The sequence below is a fragment of the Eutrema salsugineum genome, unplaced genomic scaffold (assembly GCF_000478725.1).
Source record: "Eutrema salsugineum unplaced genomic scaffold, Eutsalg1_0 scaffold_2, whole genome shotgun sequence".
Classification (NCBI taxonomy): Eukaryota; Viridiplantae; Streptophyta; class Magnoliopsida; order Brassicales; family Brassicaceae; genus Eutrema; species Eutrema salsugineum.
The window spans coordinates 13925182-13947527 of record NW_006256829.1 but is presented as its reverse complement, the minus strand read 5'-3'; the positions used below and the strand labels follow the sequence as shown (position 1 = coordinate 13947527).

Below are 22346 nucleotides of genomic sequence, written 5' to 3'. Positions count from 1 at the left end.
CACACTGAAGCTGAAGTTGAGATCTACATGATGTGTAAGCTGATGTCGAAAACTACAGCCTGCGTGAGCAATGTAAAAGTCTGCGTGCACTTCGGCCACTGTTTGTGCATGAAAGTTCCTACATGGGCCTAAGTGAGCGAGTCCAATTGAAGTTAGGGTTAACTAGGGTTCCTACTATAAGTATCCATGTTACCCTAATCTCTGATATATTCTGAAACTTTCGGTCTCCGTGATAAAATCAGTCTCCTTTGTCCGTGGATGTAGCCAACCCATCGTTGGTGAACTACGTTAAATCTGTGTGTGATCTTACGTTTACTGTTTTCTTCTTGCATCCATTACAACAAACTGGTATCAGAACCAGGTTCTCGGAGTGTCCGCGTCTGGCAAGAAGATGTCTGGGTTAAACGTGAGTATCAACAAGTTCACGGGGAGGAACAGTTTCAGTCTTTGGCAGATCAAAGTGCAAGCGTTGCTAAAGCAACAAGACTTGTGGGCGGCGTTTTTGAAAGACAACAAGGGCGACGCTGCTGCGATGGTAAGTCTGGAGGAGAAGGCACACTCAATTATTTTGCTCTGTCTTGCAGATGAAATCATCATTGAGGTTTCTAACAAAACAACTGCTGCTCGTCTATTGGGAATCTGAGCCTGTGGAGGGCGTCTGGATCTGCAAGGAGCATCTGAGCTCGGTGAAGGGCGCCTGGCTCCGCATGGAGCATCTGAGTCCGTCTGGCTCCGCATCGAGAATCTGAGCCCAGTGTGGGACGTCTGGCTCCACATGGAGAATCTGAGCTCAGTGTGGGATGTCTGTTTTCGCAGTAGCATCTGAGTTTTTATAAACGAGTCTGGCTATGCAGGGAGCATCTGAGCCCGTTGGGAGGGCGTCTGTCTCCGTGGGAAACAGCTGAGCTTTGTGAAAGTGTCTGGCTCTACAAGGAGCATCTGAGCCCAGTAAAGGGCGTCCGGCTCCACAAGGAGCATCTGAGCCCGTTGAGAAGGTGTCTGGCTCTGCGAGCATCTGAGCCTGTGAAGGATGTCTGTCTGGCTTCTCATGAGCATCCAAGTTAGTCGAAGGGCGTCTGATTCTGCATGAAGTCTGAGTATCTGAGCTCTATGAAGAGCATCTGGTTCTGCAGGGAGTATGTGATCTCCAAAGAAGAACGTTTGATTCCGTATGAAGCATCTGAGCTCGGTGAAAAGCATCTGATTCTGCATAAAGCATCTGAACTCAGTGAGGAGCGTCTGGTTCTGAAGTGAACATTGATGTGTGTCGTGTCGAGGGTGTCAAGTTTTACCCTAAATGAAATCAATAGCCGAAAGTGCACAGATGATCGATTGTAGTACTTAAGGATCGAATCCACAGGGAAGAAGGATCTTTCCTACAAAAGCCTTCGAAAGAAATATAAAGTAAGGAAGTCTAGAACCAGGCGAGTTTTGTGAGGGTTTTGGTGGTGTGTTTAAAACGTAAAAACAAATCTTAAGGAGAAAATACGGGAATTAAAATGACCTAATAACTAAACTTAACGAAAACGAGTAAAAACGAGAAAACGGCTAGACTTAATTGCTTAAATGAAAATCGATTGAAAGAGTAAATAAACTAGACTAAAGCTTGAATGAAAATCAGTGTAAATCTATAAGAAAGAAAGCGCTGGGGTTCAAGGAAGTTTTCTTAGGGGTATGAACGATTCAAAACATTGCTAGAGAGTAAATTTGATAAGATCTTAGCTTAAACTTTTCGAACTGGAGTCATGGACGTATGAATACACCACTGTCGTGATCATAGACAACTATCTCTCTCAACCCTGACCAGTAGATTTCCACTCTGGTCCTGGAAAAGAAGAGGTGCATTATGTTTAAGACTCGTCAGCATTCACAAAATCGTCCATAGGTAGGTATCCACTCCTATGTTTGTTTTGCTCTTTCAAACTAGATCTGATACCGAATGAACACTTTCGTGTCACCAAGCATCTTGATCAAATTGTACTTCATGACGCTACTCTCATGCAGTAAAAACGAATTCAGAAGAAAAAGTTCTAAGATTCAGCTCAAAAGCTCATGGAAACCTCATCGAACACATATATCCCCATCGAAAATCCCTTAGACCCAAAAATAAAACTACTCAGACATGATAAACGAAATCAAAAACATAGTATTAAAAAGTAGTACAGAAACCGATATTGAAAAAGAAAGAACAAGGGTTCAAGAGATAGATCTCTCTCTCCCTAAAACCTAAAAACAAAGCTTAAAGTAAAATTTCTGTAAAGTATTTCATCTCTCTTCTTCTCTCTTTAAAAACGACATAAATGACATGTATTTATAGTCTCCAATACTCTCTGGTGTCTAGGGTTCCGGAATTGAGGCTGGGAAAATGATACGGGCTTCAGAAATGGGCCTTCAAAGTCGGAGTTAGCTGGCCGCGGTCGGGAAGTGCATGACTGCGGGGAATGGGTGGCTGGCCGCGGTCGGGATGGTTGTGACCGCGGAGAATGGCCTGTTGGCCGCGGGTGGAAACGCTTGCCGGCTGGTTTACGGGACATCTTGCTCTTCGCGTATCTTTTGATTGAACCGTTGGATTGCCAAGCTGTAAAGTGTGCTGGAAAGCTGATACTTCCATCTTTGAGATCTCCAAATTTGAGCTGGATCAGACGGTGAGAAAGCCTTCAATCGGGGGTGAACTTCTGACGGTTTGACTCTGAGCTGAAATCTGGTCTTCTATCCATTTTGTTAAGCTTTTTCCAAAGTTACCTGAAAAGAGTCTTGGAACTACAAATACTAGAAAAACGTAATAAAAGTACTTAAAAGCAATTAAAAATATAGAAAAAGTATTTCAAAACGATCCATAAAAGTGGTCAAAATACGGTGTTATCAAACATTTGAGCCCGGTGAGGGGTGTTTGATTCTGCATGAAGTCTGAGCATGTGAGCTCTATGAAGAGCGTCTGGTTCTACAGGGAGTGTGTGATCTCCATGAAAAATGTTTTATTCTGCATGAAGTCTGAACTCGTTGAAGACCATCTTATTCTGCTGATTCCGCATAAAACATCTGAGTTCTATGAAAACCGTCTGGTTCTGCAGGGAGTATGTGATCTCCATGAAGAACGTTTGATTCTGCATGCAGTCTGAGCTCGGTGAAGAGCATCTGTTTTTGCATGAAGCATCTGAGTTCTATGAAGAGCGGCTGGTTCTGTAGGGAGTATCTGATCTGCGTCTGATTCTGCTGATTTCGCATGAAGCATCTGAGCTCCGTGAAAAGCGTCTGATTATGCATGAAGCATCTGAACCTGGTGTATGGCATCTGATTCCGCAGGCATATATATGTGAGCGTGGTGTGGAAATTCTGGTTCTGCAGAGACTATCTAAGTGTGTTGAAAGGTGTCTGGTCCGAAAGGACGTCCAACTCCAAACAAAAGTCTGGTGTTAAAGTAGTGTCTTGTTCTGAAAAGACGTCTGATCTGGTCTGTAGGGACATCTTGTTCTCTGAGTATGTCAGGCACTATGAGAGTGCATTTGGTATGTCTGATATGAAGAACGTCTGGTACATCTAGCTCCGTGAGGATGCATGTCGTACATTCTGAGGCATTAGAAAAGTCCAATATATCTGGCACCATGATGGTGCATCTGGTACATGTCGTATAATCTGAGGCAAAGGAGAAGTCCGGTACATCTGGTAACCATGGTGGTGCATCTGATACATCTGTCTGAAGGATTCAAGTCAAGATGGAGATTTGTTGGTATGCATTGAATCCTTATACGTAGAAGTTTTCTGGAGGATTCAAGTTAAGGTGGAGATTTGTTGATATGCCTTGAATCCTGATGCGTAGAACCTTTCTGGAGGATTGAAATCAAGGTGGAGATTTGTTGATATGCCTTGAATCCTGAAATGTAGAAGTTTCCTAGCGTTGATACGTGCAGTTGCGTGCAGGCTGCACGATCAATCATACAGGCTGCAGGATCCAGCATGCAGCCTGCGTGATCAAGCATGCATGTTACTTGCAGCATGTTAAGTTTACATGCTGCGTCTTGAGGTTGTGTATATGTTTACACACTGCACACTGAAGCTGAAGTTGAGATTTACATGTTGTGTAAGCTGATGTCGAAGACTACAGCCTGCGTGAGCTATGTAAAAGTCTGCGTGCACTTGGGCCACTGTTTGTGCATGAAGGTTCCTACATGGACCTAAGTGAGCGAGCCCAATTGCAGTTAGGGTTAACTAAGGTTCCTACTATAAGTATCCATGTTATCCTAATCTCTGATGTATTATGAAACTTTCGGTCTCTGTAATAAAATCCATCTTTTTTATTTGTGGATGTAGCCAACACATCGTTAATGAACCACGTTAAATCTGTGTATGATCTTACGTTTACTGTTTTCTTCTTGCATCCGCTACAACAAAATCGTATAGATGAAGCTCTTTGTTTTGAAAAGATACCATTTCATCAAATACATGTCCTCCTCGTTCGATCACAATCACCTGATTTATATGGTAAATCAAGAATAACAAACTAAGGACCATAGATATACTATCACAAAAACCTATGCATACAATAAAGGTAGACAAAGAAAGACTCATTTGGCCAAATAACATCTGGAATGACAAAAATTGTCGAGTTAAGTCATGTTGCAATATCTACTAATATATATATATATATATATACTCACTATATCTATTGACATATATAAATCACAATGAAGCAACCACATTACAAGATAAATCACATTTTTCCCTAAATTCTCTACTATAGAAAAAAATCAAATCAGTTACTCCAAGAAGCAAAGAACAAAGAACTTTGTTAATGAGATACATCAGTTTCTTAATAACGACAGAGGAAAGTGGGAGTCCCCTCGTGGATCAATTTTACTAGGTTACTTGTTGGTGCCCTTTTGGAAACTCATGTGAAGGAAGAGAAGGCAGTTAATATTTTGTTCATCTATGATTGGAATTTATAAACCAAATAGGAGTATTCTGATGATGGAAATATTTGGGTTGTTTGTGAACCCTATTTTTATGATGGTGTATGGTGTCACTAACACTAAATATTTGGGTTGTTTGTGAACCCTATTTTTATGATGGTGTATGGTGTCACTAACACTGTAGAATATTTTTCTTCCACAACGGAACGAAGATATGTGGACTGATATCTATAATGTAGCAGTTTCCTCTCCTCTTCAAATGAATTTGTGGCTCCAAATAGATAATTTAAGTAAACTCTGAGGAACGACACTAGACTAAATCAATATGGACACAAAAGGTACATAAATACAACCCAAAGCATGCTTCAATATCTTTTTTGGTTGCACTGAACAGGCTCCATACAAGTAATCGATTTCGAAGTTTTGGTTTGCCTTTCCCCTCTCTATGCCTCTTGTGTGTCCAAGCCCAAGGTGATGAATCTCACAACCTTTTCTTCCAATGCAGGTACATCGATGGACTCAAGTATCATTGCCTGGAAAACTTCTCCCCTATTACTCACACACGATACATGATTCATCTTGTTGTCTTTCAAGCTTCAATTTATCTAACTTGACGTATGTCATCTGGTGAGTTACTTAACTTAGAATTATTTTCTTAAAAATACGTAAAATTCAGATAACTTTTACATTTTTAATTATATAAAAGAAAATGGTTCAAAGTAAATAATTCGTCTGATTGTGACATGTGTTAAATGTTTCTATAAGATTTTGACACGTTTTTATATATTTTATTTGAGTTTTAGAAATTTTTATTTTTAAGGAAATTTTTTTAAAAAAAAATAAATAAAAATATGTAGATTAGAATAAAAAAATTGAACAATTTATAGCAATAAAAATTTTAAAAAAAAACAATACATAAAAATAAGTTTTTTTGGATTGTGTGTGTTTCATAATTGTGTGTTTTTGGATATTTTAAGGAATTTTTTTTAAATAAAAAACTATTCATAAAAATAAATTTTTTTAAATGAAGATGTATATTATAGATTAAAATAAAGAAATTAAATAATTGATAATAACAAAAAAAAAGAATAAAAAAGGAAAACTTTTTAAAATTGAATGTTTCAAAAATTTTAATTCACGTGATCGCAACATGTGTCAAGTCAAGTTAAAAGAAATTAAATTAATTAATAGAAAAACTACAGGTGGTTTAATTTTGATTTAAAAATTATGTATTAGATATTTTTATGCGTGATGTAATTTTGTTTTTAGTTTTTATTTTTTTTCATAGTCTATAAAATATTTAATTACAAATCCGTATATATGCGGGTACTTATCCAGTATATACAGTAAAACCTCTATAATTAATAATGTCGGAACTATGATATTTTATTAATTTATTGTGATATTAATTTATCTATAAATTATTAATTATTAATTTATAAAGAAATTTTTTTTCGCTCATCTTCTTCTTAAAGTTTCTTTCAAATGATGTTATATTTAAGAATATAAACTCATATGCTTAGAAAATATAACATGCACCAATTTAAAATTATGATTACTAATCATAGCAATCGCAATAGAATAATTATTTCTATTTGTTAATTGTGAATTGAATTATCTATGTAAAATACAAATGTTCATTAGTACAAAATTAATAAAAAAATCATGGCTATTATCCTTAATGTTGATACTAAAATTGAAGACAATAACATATTATTTTTTGAAACAGTTACGCATAAAAAAAAAAAATTATCACATCTAAATTTTTTCATAAATTTTGAATAGAGATAAAAAAGCAACATTAAAAGCTATTGATGTAAATAAGTAAAGAGATTTCTTTTCAATAAAATTTCAACCTTAAATAATAACAAACAACACATTAATCATAGTTTAGTATATTATATCTTATATATACTTATATATTTATATAATTATTAATTTATGTTTATGTTAGTACATAGAAGTTTCAAAAAAATTATTATCTTATTATCTTATCGAATTTGATGAATTTTTTATATTGGCCCGATTCGGAATCAGAAAAATTTATTATTTTATAGTGATTATTAATTTATCAAATATTAATGTATAGAGATTCTACTATATATATATGTATATATATATAAGAGAAATAGCAAACAGGTTTAGAGCAACGATGAAGCAAACCGAAAATATCAAGAGAAAAAGAAGAAGATCTACGTCAACATCTTCCTTACCTCTCAACCTAGCCTTAGAGATATTCTCAAAGCTGCCCGTAAAATCTATCCTGAGGTTTCGTTGTGTTTCGAAGTTTTGGTCATCAATCATCACCGAGCCAATTTTCACCAAGTCGTTCCAAACTAAGGCAAGGCTTTTACTCTTCTGCAAAGAAGGTGATGAGTTCTTTGTTTTCTCGTTTCCTCAACACACAGGCCCGGCCGTGCCTATGTGACTGAAAAAGAAGCATTGGCCTACGGGTCCAAATTTCATTAAAAAAAAAACAAATCCAAGACCCAACATAGAATAGGTGACAGCAGATTTTAGTTAAATATTAAGCCCAATATTTAACTAACAAAAAATTAGAGTAATAACTAATGATGATAAATTATTGGCCACTTAATTAGACGATGTGTTTTAACTTTTTTCTAAAAAATCCCACATTGGTAAAATGTTAGCATAACTAACTCTTTTTAAAACTATATATACCTTTCATTATTTGGAATAAGATACAATAATTTATTCTCTTTATTCACGATAATCTCTATATTTTTTTCCTATTTTAGAAAAGGTGAGATTTAGTTTAAAAATATAGGTATCATAATTTTTATACTTTTCTCGGTCTTTTGGCTAAGATAAAGTGAAGTATTTGTTCTTATCGGTTTAATATCTAATATGTGGGCTATCGGCTCACATGATATTCTCTCTATCATATTGTTGTTTTTTTTGCTAATTTTTTGTAATTTTTTTTTCAGATGTCTCCGAACAACTTAAAAAAAAAAACCATTAAGTGGATTTGAGAAAAGAAAATTTAAACAAAAAAGAGAAGAAGAAAAAAAAATCTCAAGGGAATGCTTTATTCAAGTACTTCAAAAAAACCTAAAACTCTGGATAATTTTGGAGTTGGTTAAAAGTGTTGACTCTGAAAACTTGGTTAATGAGTTTGTTGCAAATAAGGGAAGAAAATTTTTGATTTAAGTTTTGTTATCCTTGTTTTTTTTTATTATGTTTTTTTATTGGTTTTATACGAATTGAGACGATAATAGTTATTATTTATTCAATTTTATATAAATTTAATAAGATGAGGATCTTTTTTTAAAGTTCGTTTACGGGCTTCGTATCTCTGGAAACGGCTCTGTCAACACCATATTCTTATTCATCCTCTCAGCCTATTGATACTTACCATATGACATACCCAAAACATTGTTCCTTCAAAGATCAAAACGGAGTCAGTCCATGGCTTGATCTGCTTTCAAAGATCAGCAGACTCCCATAGTCTGGAACCCTAGCACGAGAAAGTTCTTGCCTCTGCCCAAACCGGACAAGACCTGGAAGGACATAACAGTCTTTTTAGGATACGATCCTGTCCAGTGTAAACAAAAAGTTGTGTGCATGTCTCTGGTCCTCATAACTCATTAGATAAAGAGTACTGTCGGGTTTTAACATTAGGATCAGATCAACAATCATGGAGAATCAAATACAGCCATAATCATTCTCCCTTCACTGGCGATTGCAAAGGTGTTTATGGACGATGCATCAACGGGTTCTATATTACCGTGCTGAAATTGGTTCCTATAGGGTTATAATGAGCTTCAATGTAAGATTGGAAATTTTCAATATGATAACAACTCAATGGGATACGTATTGGAGGATGATGATGATAGCTTATCATGGAAAGTTAGCTTGTGTTGGTTCGAGTTGGAATAGTATTTCGCTGTGGGTTTTGGAGGATGCGGAGAAACAAGAGTGGTCGAATCATATCTTTTTACTGCTTTCTCACTATGATCAGGGTTTGCAAAACTTCCACTACAAGAAAAACACCGTTTTACAACGGCCAAAATCGTCATTATTTCGTCGTAATAGGACTATTACGACAGACTACCGACGATTTCAAAATCATTGTAAACTCATCGTCGTAATAGACAAATCGTCGTAAAATCGTCGTATAATCTACGACGGTTTTTTTTCGTCGTAACATCGACGGAAAAAGATCGTCGTAAATGCGTCGTACAGTTTACGACGACTTTACATCGAATTGCCTCGACTTTTCATTGTGTATGAGATTCATTGTAGTTTTCATTACTTAATTTCTTAACAGCTGCAGGAAAAATAATTTACATAGACTTATAATGGCAGAGTAAAGAAAAGAAACATAATTTGTTTTCAGACTTATGAGAAATAAGGTAGTTGGTACAAAAAATCAAGGAGAAGACGTAAAAGTTATAAAGAAAACGTGAAAGTTTGTAAGTTGAAGGAGGAGAAAAAACGCTAAGTTGAGGAGGAGAAGAAAAAAATGGCGATAGAATTCTGTAAATTGAAAAAAAAGTTTTAAAAAATTAATTAAGAATTAAATATTATGAAAAGGAAAGTAATATATTCTCTAGATCTGCTCCTAGATTTTCGGAAATTCATTTAACCGAATTGTAGAATCGGTATTCTATAATGGAAAATTCTTGGGTTCACCTCTAGGGGTGAATTCATTCATTCATCCTCTTTCATTTAAGCCAATGAGAATCTGCCATGTAATATTATTTTTAAAGAAAAATAAAAAATTAAAATTAAAAAGTTAAATACTCAATCAAATATTTTGTTAAATATATATATATATATATATATAATATATATAAAGATTCGAATTTACGATTTAATTTTTATTTTAATTTTTTTAAAGTTTATAGATTATGATTTAGAGTATAAAAATTAGAATTTTGGATTTAAAAATTAAAATTCATAGATCAGGGTTTAAAATTTTGAAAATAAAACAAATAAATATATAAATATATATATATATATATATATATATATATATATATTAAAAATAAATATAAATAAAATATAATATTATGCTTGGGTTCACTATTTCTAATTTAAGTTTTAGTTTTTCTTTATTTAAAATTCCAAAAATAAAACAAATAATTATGTAAAAAAAAAATTTTTATCAAAACTAATTTTACATAAACTATGTTTGGGTTCACTATTTCCAAATTAGGATTTAGTTTTTTCCATTAAAAAATAATGTAATATTATGTTTGAGTTCACTATTTCATTTTTAGGGTTTAGTTTTTTTTCATTTAAATTTTGAAAATAAAACACATAATTATGTAAAAATATATTTTTATTAAAAATAATTCATCATAAACTTTAATTTTATGTTTGGGTTCACTATTTCCAAATTAGGCTTTAGTTTTTTCCTATTTAAAAAAAATATATTTGAAATATACTATTTTGGTAAGTTACTTTAATTGATTTTATTATATGGCAGATTCTTATTGGCTAAATTGAGAGGGGGTGAATGAATGAATTCACCTCTAGGGGTGAACCCAAGAATTGTCCTTCCATAATTGTAGAACAAAGGGTTTCCGTAGAAATGAAATTCTACTAAGTTGTAGAACAAAGAGTTTCTGTAGAAATACAATTCTACTAAGATGTAGAACAAAGAAGGAATTATAGAAATATCATTCTACTAAACTGTAGAACAATGATAAATTTATAGAATACGGTTTCATATCTTTGTAGAACATAGAAGAAATGTAGAAAACTAATTCTATATTTTTAGTAGAAAACTAATGAAATAGTAGAAAGCCTATTCTATAATTTATAGATTTAAGAATGCATTTTCTACTAATTCGGAAAATATTTATAAAACAAATGTTTTAAATTTTTTTAAAAAAATATTATGTTACGGAAAATGTCTTTGTAATTCCCTTTTTGATTTTTCCAAAATATTTTAGACTGTAAAACTATTTTTTAAAAAAATTTTGCCATTCTATAAAAGGGTATTTATGTCCAAAAGTGGCTAAATTTGAAAAAGTCTTAAGGGAACAATACTACTGTTTTTTTGTCCTATAAATATAATTGCCCCATTTTTTGTCCTATAAATATAATTGCCCCAGAAGAAAGTGTAAAGGGATCATTTGTATAATGATGAAGAGAAATTAGATGATCTCATTATTCTACTCTTTCTAACATTTGGATATAAATATATAATACATGATTTTTAAACTAATAAAACATAAATCAACAAGAAAATCTCAAATTATCCACTGCACAACCTAAAAAATGAGATCCTAGGGTAAAATTGGGGAATGTTACATACAGTATACATATACTGAATTTCTTTGGACATGAATTACGATATCATTGCCATGTTCATTATTATACTTTTTGTAGTTTCCAAATATTTCATATATGCTTCACTTGGGTCACTAGGCACAGAGCTTCATATAAAGACCACATTCAAATGAATGTTCGTTATACCTCAGGACCAGATGCGAAAAGAGGTATAAGCCCACGCAAGACTTGAGCTGACAAATGGTGAGCCTCAAAGATCTCTCCGTCCAAGTTCCACACACTCTCTTCCCCAATCGAAGTAAATGTGAAAGCTCGCGTCTGCGTATTCCCCAATACATTTCAGTAGAGATTATCAGAAACAGACCATGAACAAACCAAGATTTGAAGAGGAAAACAGATAACTTCCAAACCTTATGATATTCCACAAATTCGAAGTTCAAAGGTTCCCCGCCTTTTTTCGCAAGCTCGGTGAGGTGCCTGTGTAATAGACCAAGCAAGTATGTTGCTATATCATTGTTGCACCAAATTGTGTAAGAACATGTTCTGTGTTACTGTGTATGAACCAAAGTGTACTCCTGTTCTCTCAAGTGTGTGTATCTTCTATAGATGACAATGAAAGAAAGCAAAGACGAAGAAGACAAGGCCTTACCATAAGTACTTTGGACGTGAACAATCTTTGATGAGTATGAGATGTAGGAAACCGTCTGAGAGGTGTGCATCAACGACAAGACCATCAGGTGCTCTTTCATTTCGGTTTGACATCACTGCAGCACCTATACTCAGAAACCGCCCTCTCGTTCTACACCATCTTGCTTTTTCTAGCCACGAGTTTGGTGTTGTGCGCATGATATTCCCATCCTCTGCCTTACAGTTACAAATACTGCATTTTGCACGGCATAGTATTTTCTCCGATCTTGTTGTATTTCGGAATGGCCATGTCTTACTCCGCGTGTGTGGGGAAGCTTTAGCGTTCTCTGGTTCAGATTCTTCAAACATCACCTCTGCCTCATATGATCTTGCATTAACATGTAAACCAAAAGTTCAAAACAAAAGAGGAAAAAAGAAATACCAACGGTCATATCATAGAAGTTCCATTAGTGTTTAGCACATCTTGCAAGTTTAAATTGGTAAACATGTTAGGAACATACCTGTGCTTCAAGAATACTTTAGTTCCAACATAATCATAGCGTTTGGGACCCATCCACCGATATTTCTCACTTTCTGAAATGACATCACCATAAAACCCGTATCTGAACTAATCAATTGTACAAAAACTCTGTTAGAGATTGGAGCAATCATTTGTCATATTCACAGGCACTAATGGTTAAAGATATTGAGGTGTTTTATGATAAAAAACGAGAATTGCCACTACAATAAGAAGCCAAGTGAAGGATGAGAAATAACAGAATCTGTCATTCCTCTTACAAGAATGCAAACGCTGAAAAGGTTTTAGTCATTACCCAGCAAACGAGGCTGCATAACGAATATAAGGTTCAATCGTGGAGGTTGATGCCGTTTTCCACCGCACAACCTGCATTGCATCAAGGAAGAGCTTTCTACCTAGAATGATATGCAGCGCAGATGTAATAGGATCACGAGCTCCTGTGGTGCTGAAACACGACAGCATAAACAGTAGTTTAAGAACTTAAGCTTATTATACGCTAACTTTACATTCTTGAAGACGCACCCATTCTTTCAAATTTGTATGGAGCAGAAAAAGAAAAAACGACAGTAGAGATTGCAAATGCATATGCAGTCTTATTTATTTGGTAGGCAACTACAGCTCAATGCTGATACAAGTGAAATAGCTTCTCATTTTTGGCGCAGGATAATCTTTGCTAGTGGGAGAATGACTATGAGTAGATGATGATAAAGAACTCTACCATATAACTATTGCATCGGTTGAACCTGCCGGGATGAGGCCGAATCTAGGCCTTTCACCACTGAAGGGATGATCGGGATCTTCAATTCCTGCGATTGTCAAGGAAACCGTAAAGGAAGGGATTTGATAAGAAAGAGGGGAAACCAGACTAACGGACGCATACAATCCAACTGAATGTCCTGTAGAGAACAAAACAAACTAACCTTCAGATGAGCCGTTGAATGCCCCTGTAAGTTAATAGCAACACTTAGAGATTACAACTAGTTAACAGTCCCAGCTCTTGAACAAAGATAAGATAAAGTTGATTTAAATACATACTGCAATTCACGACCTCTTGCACTGAATCAGGAAGAAGAGGAGAGTGTTCCTTTTGGTCAGTCTCATGAACTGCATCTCCTGATTCTGGAACTGAGGAGCTACCTCTACTTTGAACATAATTGGAGGAATCTGAAGGACTTGGTGGAAGAGGGACTTCAAGTCTTGACAAAAGATATCCATTAAGGACTTCGTTGAAGAAGCCATCCCCACCCTGAACAAAATTTGATTTTTCATAATGACAATCATATCATGAAAAGCAGATATATGATCCACAACTTTATAAAGAAAGAAAAATGATCCACAAGTAAGCCCCATGAGGAAGAAATGTGACATCAGATATCTCGAGTGGAGAAGCTCCATTAAACCATAAGTTGACTCATAAATGTAATGAACTGGAGGTTGTGTTATATCACAATAATGTTTCACAAATGCACTTAGTGAATCAATCACTGCAATCGTTGTCAAAAGGTCTACTACTTACAACAGCTATGATGCCATCATACGAATGGAGCTCTTTGTTTTGGATAGATGCCATTACATCAAATGCATGTCCTGCTCGTTCTGTCACAATCACCTGATTTAAATGATAAATCAAGTAAATCAAACGAACAACCACAGCATGGACAGTGAGACAAACATTTATGTGTCTTTCTCTATGACAGCTATATCACAAGAAACTATGCAAACAATTGTAGGCAATGAATGTCTCATTTGGCCAATATATGGACAAACGACCTTGAATGGCAAAAATTGTGGAAGTCAAATTGCTTCATCTACCAAAAAAGAATATCATATATAACACTGCGCTCATTTGCTACAAATATAACGTATGACCTTGATAATCAAACAATATCTCTTGACCTTGATAAACCAAAAATAAAGCAAATACTGTACATTACATATTAAAAAACAATCTAAAAATGTTCTACTATAGCACAAAATCAAATCAGTTTTTCCAGTAAGCAAACTCGTGTGCCTTTTGTCATAAATGAATAATCTATAACAATTCTCTCTTAATCTAATTACTAAATGATCTTTCTGCCAGTGATGCAATGAAAAGCATACCTTCGTGTTAACTTTAGCGCGAATGAAAATCATGGAAACAGTTTCCCAGATCTTGGTGCCAGTTCCTTTGCCACTTTTTGGATGAACAAACACCTAAACAATGGCAAGCAATCCTGTCAAAGCATTGATACAAATAGGAGCAACAGAGTGCTAGAACCTGAACAGAAGAAACATTTACCAAAAGATTTCTTGGTCTTTCTACTTCCTTGATCAAAGAGTAATTCAATTGATCCAGCCAACTCTGGCACGTCTGCAAATTCATATGGCCAAAAGTGAATGCCGCAAGTTTCCAAAGACAAGGCTCCTTTGGTGAACATTGATATCCATGCACAGTGAACCGATACATCTACATCCAAAGCAGAACTCATTACACTGTAATCTCAAGAACAAAAACAACCTAACTATAAAAGAAGTGAAACAAATTTTTTTTTAAAAAAAAATACCTCTTGAGTATTTAACAAACGTTCCCGGAAACATTCTTTGGCATGTCCAAGGCCTAACTTTGAACTATGCACCAAGCCATAGTTAGCAAACTCCACAGCATAAATATCAGAGAATTTGATCTCAGTTTTGAAATTCTCTGAGTTTCTAATTCCCAAACAAGTCGTTCCCTCCTGTCATCATAGAACCAAAAAAAATCGCTCTTTTAGGCATAATAAACCACTCACACCAAATTTAAGAACTTTCTGATTTAATACGTAGTAACAAAGAAGGAGAAGCTCCATTGATGTTGCATCTCGCAGCTCTAACATCGACACTAATTTGTATAAAAATGGACAATTCATGCACATATGATGAATTTCGAAAAAAACCCAGAAAGATTTAAAGTCAACGAAAACAGTCGTCTGATTAACGGGAGAAAGCATGAAGCATATACCATTATCGACAAATCTTACACAATCTGAAGAATCCAAGCATTTCCAGGACAAACCATCTTGATTCCGAGAAAGCAAAACTTCGCCAACATGATCCAAGAAAAAACACCCGCTCATGACAGACAATCCGCCGTCGGGATCCACGTTACTGCCGGAATCGTCGTCCAAACCAGAAAAACTGGAATCCTCATGCTTTTCTTCCATTTTACTCGATCAAAACCAAATCGATACTGCTTTTCAGCTTCCGAGATTGAAAGTTCCCGGAAGAAAAAAAAGGTAACTCCAAATTGGATTTTAGTAGTAAGAACGTCAATGATTTTTATATTTTGTTTTCCGACGAAAGAACATAAAATGATTTGAAATAGTTATAAGAACTAAGAAGGAAGATGCAGCATCAGAGAGAGAGGATTTGTAGATCTGATTGGAGAATCATGGGCTAATTAAAAAGTTAGGCCCAGCCGGGCTTAATATATTAAAGTCTCTTTTTTTTCGTCAATTTTTGATTAAAAAATAAATAAAAACAGTATGTAGATGAGTATAGAGTTTCTCTATCGTCTCTATATTATTATTTGAATAAATATTTATATAAATAAACATTTATTTGTAAAATATTACAGAATATTTTATATAAATGAACATTTATTTATAAAATATTATATAAATCAATTTTTACCTATAAAATATTACATAAAAAAACTTTACAATAATATAACGCTCACTTAAATATTCCTTCGTAAGACATAGTTAAATATAAAGCTCAAAAATTTATTTTGAATATATATGGATATAAATCAAAAATATATTTAGGTTTTTTACTTATTAAAATATTAAAATATATTCTATTGGTTTAAAGAATAATCAATCCATATATATAAAAAAAAATTTTATATTTTTTGTTGAATAATTTTTACTACTAATTTTACTAAAATTAAAAATTAAAATTAAATTTAAAGATAATTTAAAAAATATTACCCCGCACAATGTGCGGGTTAATTCCTAATTCATAAAAACAACATTAGTCAGATTCAAAGCATTAACCTTTTGGAATATAAGTAGAAGAACATATAAATAAGAATATCATCAAAACCCGGTAACTTCAGTGTCAAAACCCAAAACTATTAGCACAACAAAAATATCTATCTTCTCGGGGAATTCTGAGAAATGCAACTTTGAGAACTGAGTATATTGAGAACTGAGTATATTATTGAATGAAAAAGGAAAATAGTTGTCTTGTTTTTTATTTTCTAATTTTTGTAGTCTTGTACCAAAAAAAAAAATAAACCTGTGTAAGGATTGTGAGGTTTTGAATAGCTTTTTACTTAAAAGCAGAAAAGAAAAGGTGGGGAAAAAACGATCACGAGCCAATACGCTTTTCTTATTTTTTAGCTCTGTGCGAGAAGAAATAACGTTAACCAGAGCTTTTTTATAAATTAAAATTAAGCATAAAAATTTGTATGTATTAAGAAAAAAAAATGAAATGACTTAACACAAGATACATTTGCTCAGAAAGATGCTCTCCGAATAACTAATGGTAACAAATGGCCAAAGCAGATGAGCAACTTCCTCCATAAACGCTCCATGCCAATATCCCTAGTTTTATTACATCACACCACTTACCCAAAATTGTTAAAGTAAGCACACTTGAACAAAATGTTTCTATGATTAGTCTTAATTCAACATCTTATCCAAGAAAATCGAAAAAGAAACAGCTTCTTTCTTAATGCAGAGTCTTGCAGACAATGCTGACAAACAAATATGAAACACAGAAACAGTGACAATAAGTCCTCAAACCCTACTTATTAAAAAGCTTTGTATCAAAAATAAAAAATATTTCCAGAGACATGTTTCATGAAGTAAATGAATCCTCTTACTAAGTTAAATATCTTAAACAACCACCAATGCTATGTAATGCCGACTCCTAATACACAGACTTTGAAACATATATATATACACTTGGACAGATAAAGATAAAGCTGAGTATAATAACAATGGCATTAAAGTTAACTGGTATCACTAGACGGAATTCACACTTATCACATGTAAGCTTGAGATATATTATATCATAGATATCAGTGTTATAAGATTGCATTAAGGGGCAGAATGATCAAAGTATTCAACATACACTGCTGCCTTCATGTTCATGTGAAACTGATAGATAATAATTCTCTATGCACACAAGATATGAGATAACAAAAGAGAAAACCTCAAGAGCAAGAGGATCATATCTTGCATCACAATGAATAATAGATATGTTTCGCACTACAATACTACTAAAAGTTTCAAGTTCCAAAATTGAAAAAGTACAGAAGCAAATGTGAGTAAATGAGAGAGCTCAAGACAGATTCAACACACTGGTCACCGGTAAATATGAGTATTAATTGTGAAATAAAACATGAACCCTGAGACAATATATAGTCCTACAAAAGAGCAGCTTTTATCAGTAACATGAATAAATATCTTATCAGCCTTCTGAAGCGCAACTGTATGGAATTTGAGAAGCTTCCATCCTGAATCTGTGCATATTTCACAACAGCATAGCAAGGGTTAAGATGTGACTCCTAAACTTCCAACAAGAAAGGTGTAAGAAATTATGGTACAAAAGCTCCAAGAAACATCACGCCTAAAAAGAAAAAATTAAACAATAGGAAGAACACAAATATTTGTGTTAATAAGCCGTATACAATAACTAGGGGCAGTTTAGATCTAGTCAAATGGAAACACTGAAAACAAATGCATCCTATATGGTCAGAAAACACATTAGGAGTTACTTTATATAAATAAAGAGTAAAAAGAGTATTAACAAAAAAAACACAGGTTAGATTGATAAACATTCAAACATCCAACTCCCGAATTCTATGTTTCAGTATCGGATACCAGAACAGGTGCTCCTTTAGCTGTGGGATTGCTAACAAACACACCAGTGCCCAGATTAATGAGCTACAGCAATTAGTTATCATGTGACAAAATTATAAACAGAGAAATACATAAAAGAAACATTAGTATAAAAACTTTTATGAAGAACAAGGAAGGAAACAAGGCAGTTGTATCTCACAACATGCTCGACTTGGTTTGTCCTGCAACTGCAAGTCTAAAAGCTGATGTTGGGAAAAAGTATTTCTTAAAACGTAGGAAAACTTTGAGTATGAAAAGTTTTTAATATATGCTAATGCCATATAATTCAATTTCAAAATTGAGCTTCAATACTTTTAGGGAGAACAAGACAAAAACATCAAATGAGGACATCTTACCTTCTCCCCTAAGGAGTTTCTCCTCAGAACACACATGCTACTTCATCTCAGCCATGAACTTCTCATACTCAGAATCTCCAACAGAGGATGAATTCTCCACAGGTGGCTGTGCTGGAGGCTTGGGAGCCAAAGGTATGTTCCCCATGCTCTGCGAATATCCAGCAGAGGTGGCATAAGAGGATTAGGTGCCCAAGGTACATTACCTAGACCTTTTGAGTGATCAGATGTTGACACAGGAGGATTCACTACAAGAAATTTGAGTTATTGTGACGAAATTTTGATACAGAAATTATTCGTCATAAATTTGTTACATTTTAGATACAATATCGTGAATAATTTTCTTTGTCACAAATAAGTAGCATTAGCATTTTCATCCCAATCTTGTGACGTTCTTAAATTATAGCCAATTTTAGTTACAATTAGTGACAAAATTCTGACAAAGATAATAATCGTAACAATGGTGACAATACTATGACTAAATATGTTGTTAATATTTTGTTATGAATTAGTGATTGAATGTATAGTCTCCATTTATGACAATACAATGACTAAACGCTAGTTATAATTTGGTTTGAATTGAAGACAAATAAAATTGTAATCAGTTACAACCAAAATACATAATTAGTCACAGTTAGTTATGCAATAGCTACAAAACTACGTTGAATCAAAATCTTCTCATTACTTCCTAAAACAAATGATTTCTAAAGTATGTAACACAAAAAAAAAAACGTCTTATAGTCAAATTAAAGAATCCTGAATCTTTTTAGATTTAGCGGCCTATCTTGAACCACGTTGCAATCAAAGATGAGCATGATCGTATATCTAACTTCGAGTCAGCACTCAAATCCAAAACTCACATAAAAAGGTAGAAACTCGGACGACACCAAAATAAAAATCAACAAACAAATCACAACGATGTTGTTCCGAAATTCTATCCAGCAAGGTAAAAAATCTGGATTCTCTTCCGTTTACTCGTTTTCTAAATCTGTAAACTTTCGGTATGCTAGTCGTTTGGCGTTTGCAGGGAAGAACAATCTGAGGACTTTGAGACCTAGCTCAATTTCTCGGTATTAGAAGTGGTTGGTTATCAATGTCGCCAGATACATCTTCTAGTAGACGTTGGCTGTTTACCAGCAATCCTAACAGAAAGTGGTTTACCTTATAACCGGTAACCATTCATTGCCTGAACAGCAGTATTGGCCATCTGGACATCAGCGTACTTCACAAAACCATAGTCTTTGCTCAGACCAGACACGGTCCTTAATTACCTTTGCCATCACAATTTCACCAAAGGGTGAAAACAGATTAATCAAGTCATCGTCCTCAAGCATCGTAGGTAAGAACCCAATGTACAGATTTCTTTCGTCATATTCTTTGGAAGGTTTGGCCGGAATTAACCTTAAGTCAGGATGAGCACTTGCCCCACTCCCCGCATTGTTAGCCTACAAAGGATTACTTCCCGTACCAAGAGCCAAGGTAGGACTCTGTTTGAGAGAAGATTCAGGGACAATTCCTCCCAACTCTGCCAAAAATTTTTGATATTCATCATGCATTTTCTTCCCAGTTGTACTCTTCACTAGGCAATCAATAGTAGGGTGTCCACCATCACCACAAATCTTGCAAAGAACATCAATTTTAAAGGTAATTGTACGAGACGGACACATATATTGTCTATGTCCTTGCTCACCACACAGCCTACAGAATTCTTCATCTCTTATCAATCCATTCAAGGTGGCAAGCTCCCTGAGTTGTTGCCTCTTGTTTTCATTCAGCACCTCATCAACAGGTTGCAACAGCTTCTCAACCATACCAGCAGCAGCTTCAAGAGCTTCCTGAGTCTCAGCCTCGACTAAAACATGCAAGTCCTCATTTTCCGAAGGGTCATATTTCAAATCCTTTTTCTGCTGGAGCCTACCTTCTTTTACAGACCCTTTTCCCCGAATCACAATCTTAGCACCTGTTTCCCTCTCCATTCTCTTTTGAGTATTCCCCCTGGGACCAATAATAAGACCGATGAAATTGTAACCCGGAAAATCCTTCATCGGAATGAAAAGCTTCTTCTGGAGCTTAGGAGGCCTATAATCCGCCGGAGGTTTAAAAGCAGGGTTCTTCTTAATGATCTGAGAGATGATCTCTTGTCTTTCTCTATTCAACCTCTCTCTCACTCTGTACTCTCTAGTGTTTATCCTAATTCCCATGTTATCATACACAGGTTCTGGTGAAGGAGACCTTTGTCCTTCCGGTCTATCATCTAAAGCCATACCAGACTGCAACATCCTACTGATCTCAAGTAACCTACTATTCAAAGTTTGAATCTCGGGATCAAATTCGATACCACTGGCGAAATCCTTCATGAAATCAGGTAGCTGTATTACCGGTTTTGGCTCATCATCTGCCCATCTAGACTTACGCTTCTTCATCCCAGTATTGGAATCACTACCGCCACCACCACCTTCGGTGATAGGGTTATTAACCAATTGAGTAGGCAGAGGATCCCACCGGCTCCGACGTTTTCTCCGGCTTGTGTTCTCTTCCTCTCCGCCAGATTGATCCTTGTTATCATTCAATGTCTTGCTAACAGCATTCTCCGATAATAAAGGTTGCAGTAATTCAGGCTTAGCTACAGAATCATTAATTTCGGGCAATGAACCATTAAAAGCTTCAGCAGTCAGAATCGGAGGTTTTGAGTGATCCATAATTATAAATAAATATTAATTAACTTTATAAATAAAAATGTGAAAATATAATTTTAATACAATATAGACATTTTGACAAAGCAATAACAAATAATTATAATCTTATAAATCCTTATAAGAAATCTTATAAATCCTTATAAAAACTTATAAACTCTTATAAGTAATCATATAAACCATAATATTTTGTTTGTATAGTAAATAAAAGTTTAAAACGTTGTTTAGATATAGATGAGATACATGTAAAACTATAAGGATCATTTTGCAAATAAATAAAGTTAAAAGTAAAATGAGGGGATGAATAGTGTTCCTTCAAATTTGATGTAATACTGTTCATAAACTGATGTTTTCCCTCAAAATGAAGTATCATTGAAGAAGAGTTTCCCTCATTTTTAGATGTTTTCCCTCAAAATGAGGGACCATTGGAGATGGTCTAAGTAATATAAATTTAAGATGTTAAAAAAAAAAAGAACAACAGAGACGGAACCAATAAATTCAAATAACACATAACATCCGCTTCACTTAGTGTCTTCTGCCGCCGCTGCAGCTGTCTCCATTTCCGTCGTCTCCTCCTCCTCCACCTCCAATCTTATTTTTCGAATCTTGGCTGAGACCAGTGCAGTTTCAGCCATCACATAAGCCTTAAAGTCTTTTATCTCCACTTCATTGTAATTTTCATCTTTTAGTGCTTTCATTTTCTCCACAGTCTTCTTTAACGTTTTAACTTATTGGGTGAGCTTAAAGTTCAGAAAGTCAGCACATAAACTGCTTGGAGAAGGACTTATGACAAGATGTCATGATTATACACTAAAATAGAGTTTGGACAGTACTCATAGCAGCAAGTCAGTTCTTTTAAAGTTTGTTTTGCTACAAATCCATAGAAAAGTTCTTTGGGGTACTCGTGTTAGCCTGTAACAATTTTATAACTTTTAAAGTCAAATTTTTGCCATGTTTTGATTTAGTTTTTCTTTTAAAGTCTCAACTATCCACTTTTTAAGATTAAAAAATGTATTAAATTTTACTAGAGAGATGCTGGATGTGAATCAATGGGCTATGATATGTCAGAGCAGTGCTCTTTTCCAAATGACCTTGTG

General features: G+C 34.5%; 1 protein-coding gene and 3 pseudogenes across 2 annotated transcripts; 2 read left to right on the top strand and 2 right to left on the bottom strand.

Annotated features, from left to right (window-relative positions):
• The first annotated feature begins 7059 nt into the window (after nt 1-7059).
• On the top strand, nt 7060-10377 carry LOC18018331 (annotated as a pseudogene).
• LOC112087024 lies at nt 7710-7815 on the top strand (annotated as a pseudogene).
• A 685-nt stretch (nt 10378-11062) lies between the features above and the next one.
• On the bottom strand, nt 11063-15720 carry LOC18018330 (ceramide kinase). 2 transcript variants are annotated; one of them, XM_006401929.2, is made up of 13 exons: nt 15333-15720; nt 14880-15050; nt 14615-14782; nt 14437-14529; nt 13853-13945; nt 13372-13582; nt 13257-13280; nt 13055-13142; nt 12632-12781; nt 12320-12421; nt 11821-12186; nt 11582-11648; nt 11063-11489 (listed from the first exon to the last, which is right to left on the bottom strand). In XM_006401929.2, exons 1-13 carry the CDS (start codon nt 15513-15515, stop codon nt 11352-11354), a joined length of 1854 nt encoding a protein of 617 aa, XP_006401992.1. In that variant the 5' UTR covers nt 15516-15720; the 3' UTR covers nt 11063-11351. The 2 variants fall into 2 exon arrangements, with proteins under 2 accessions (XP_006401992.1, XP_024012472.1); XM_024156704.1 differs by having other exon boundaries at nt 15314-15442.
• A 3719-nt stretch (nt 15721-19439) lies between these two features.
• On the bottom strand, nt 19440-21255 carry LOC18018329 (annotated as a pseudogene).
• Nucleotides 21256-22346: the final 1091 nt, after the last annotated feature.

Bases quoted from the DNA above. Each gene is read 5' to 3' on its own strand.
- LOC18018330 (XM_006401929.2), bottom strand. From the start codon at position 15,515: ATGGAAGAAAAGCATGAGGATTCCAGTTTTTCTGGTTTGGACGACGAT. The intron at 13,583-13,852 runs GTAAGTAGTAGA...AATTTTGTTCAG, and splicing joins ATGATGGCATCATAGCTGTT to GGTGGGGATGGCTTCTTCAA. The intron at 12,422-12,631 runs GTAATGACTAAA...TGATTAGTTCAG, and splicing joins TATGCAGCCTCGTTTGCTGG to ATACGGGTTTTATGGTGATG.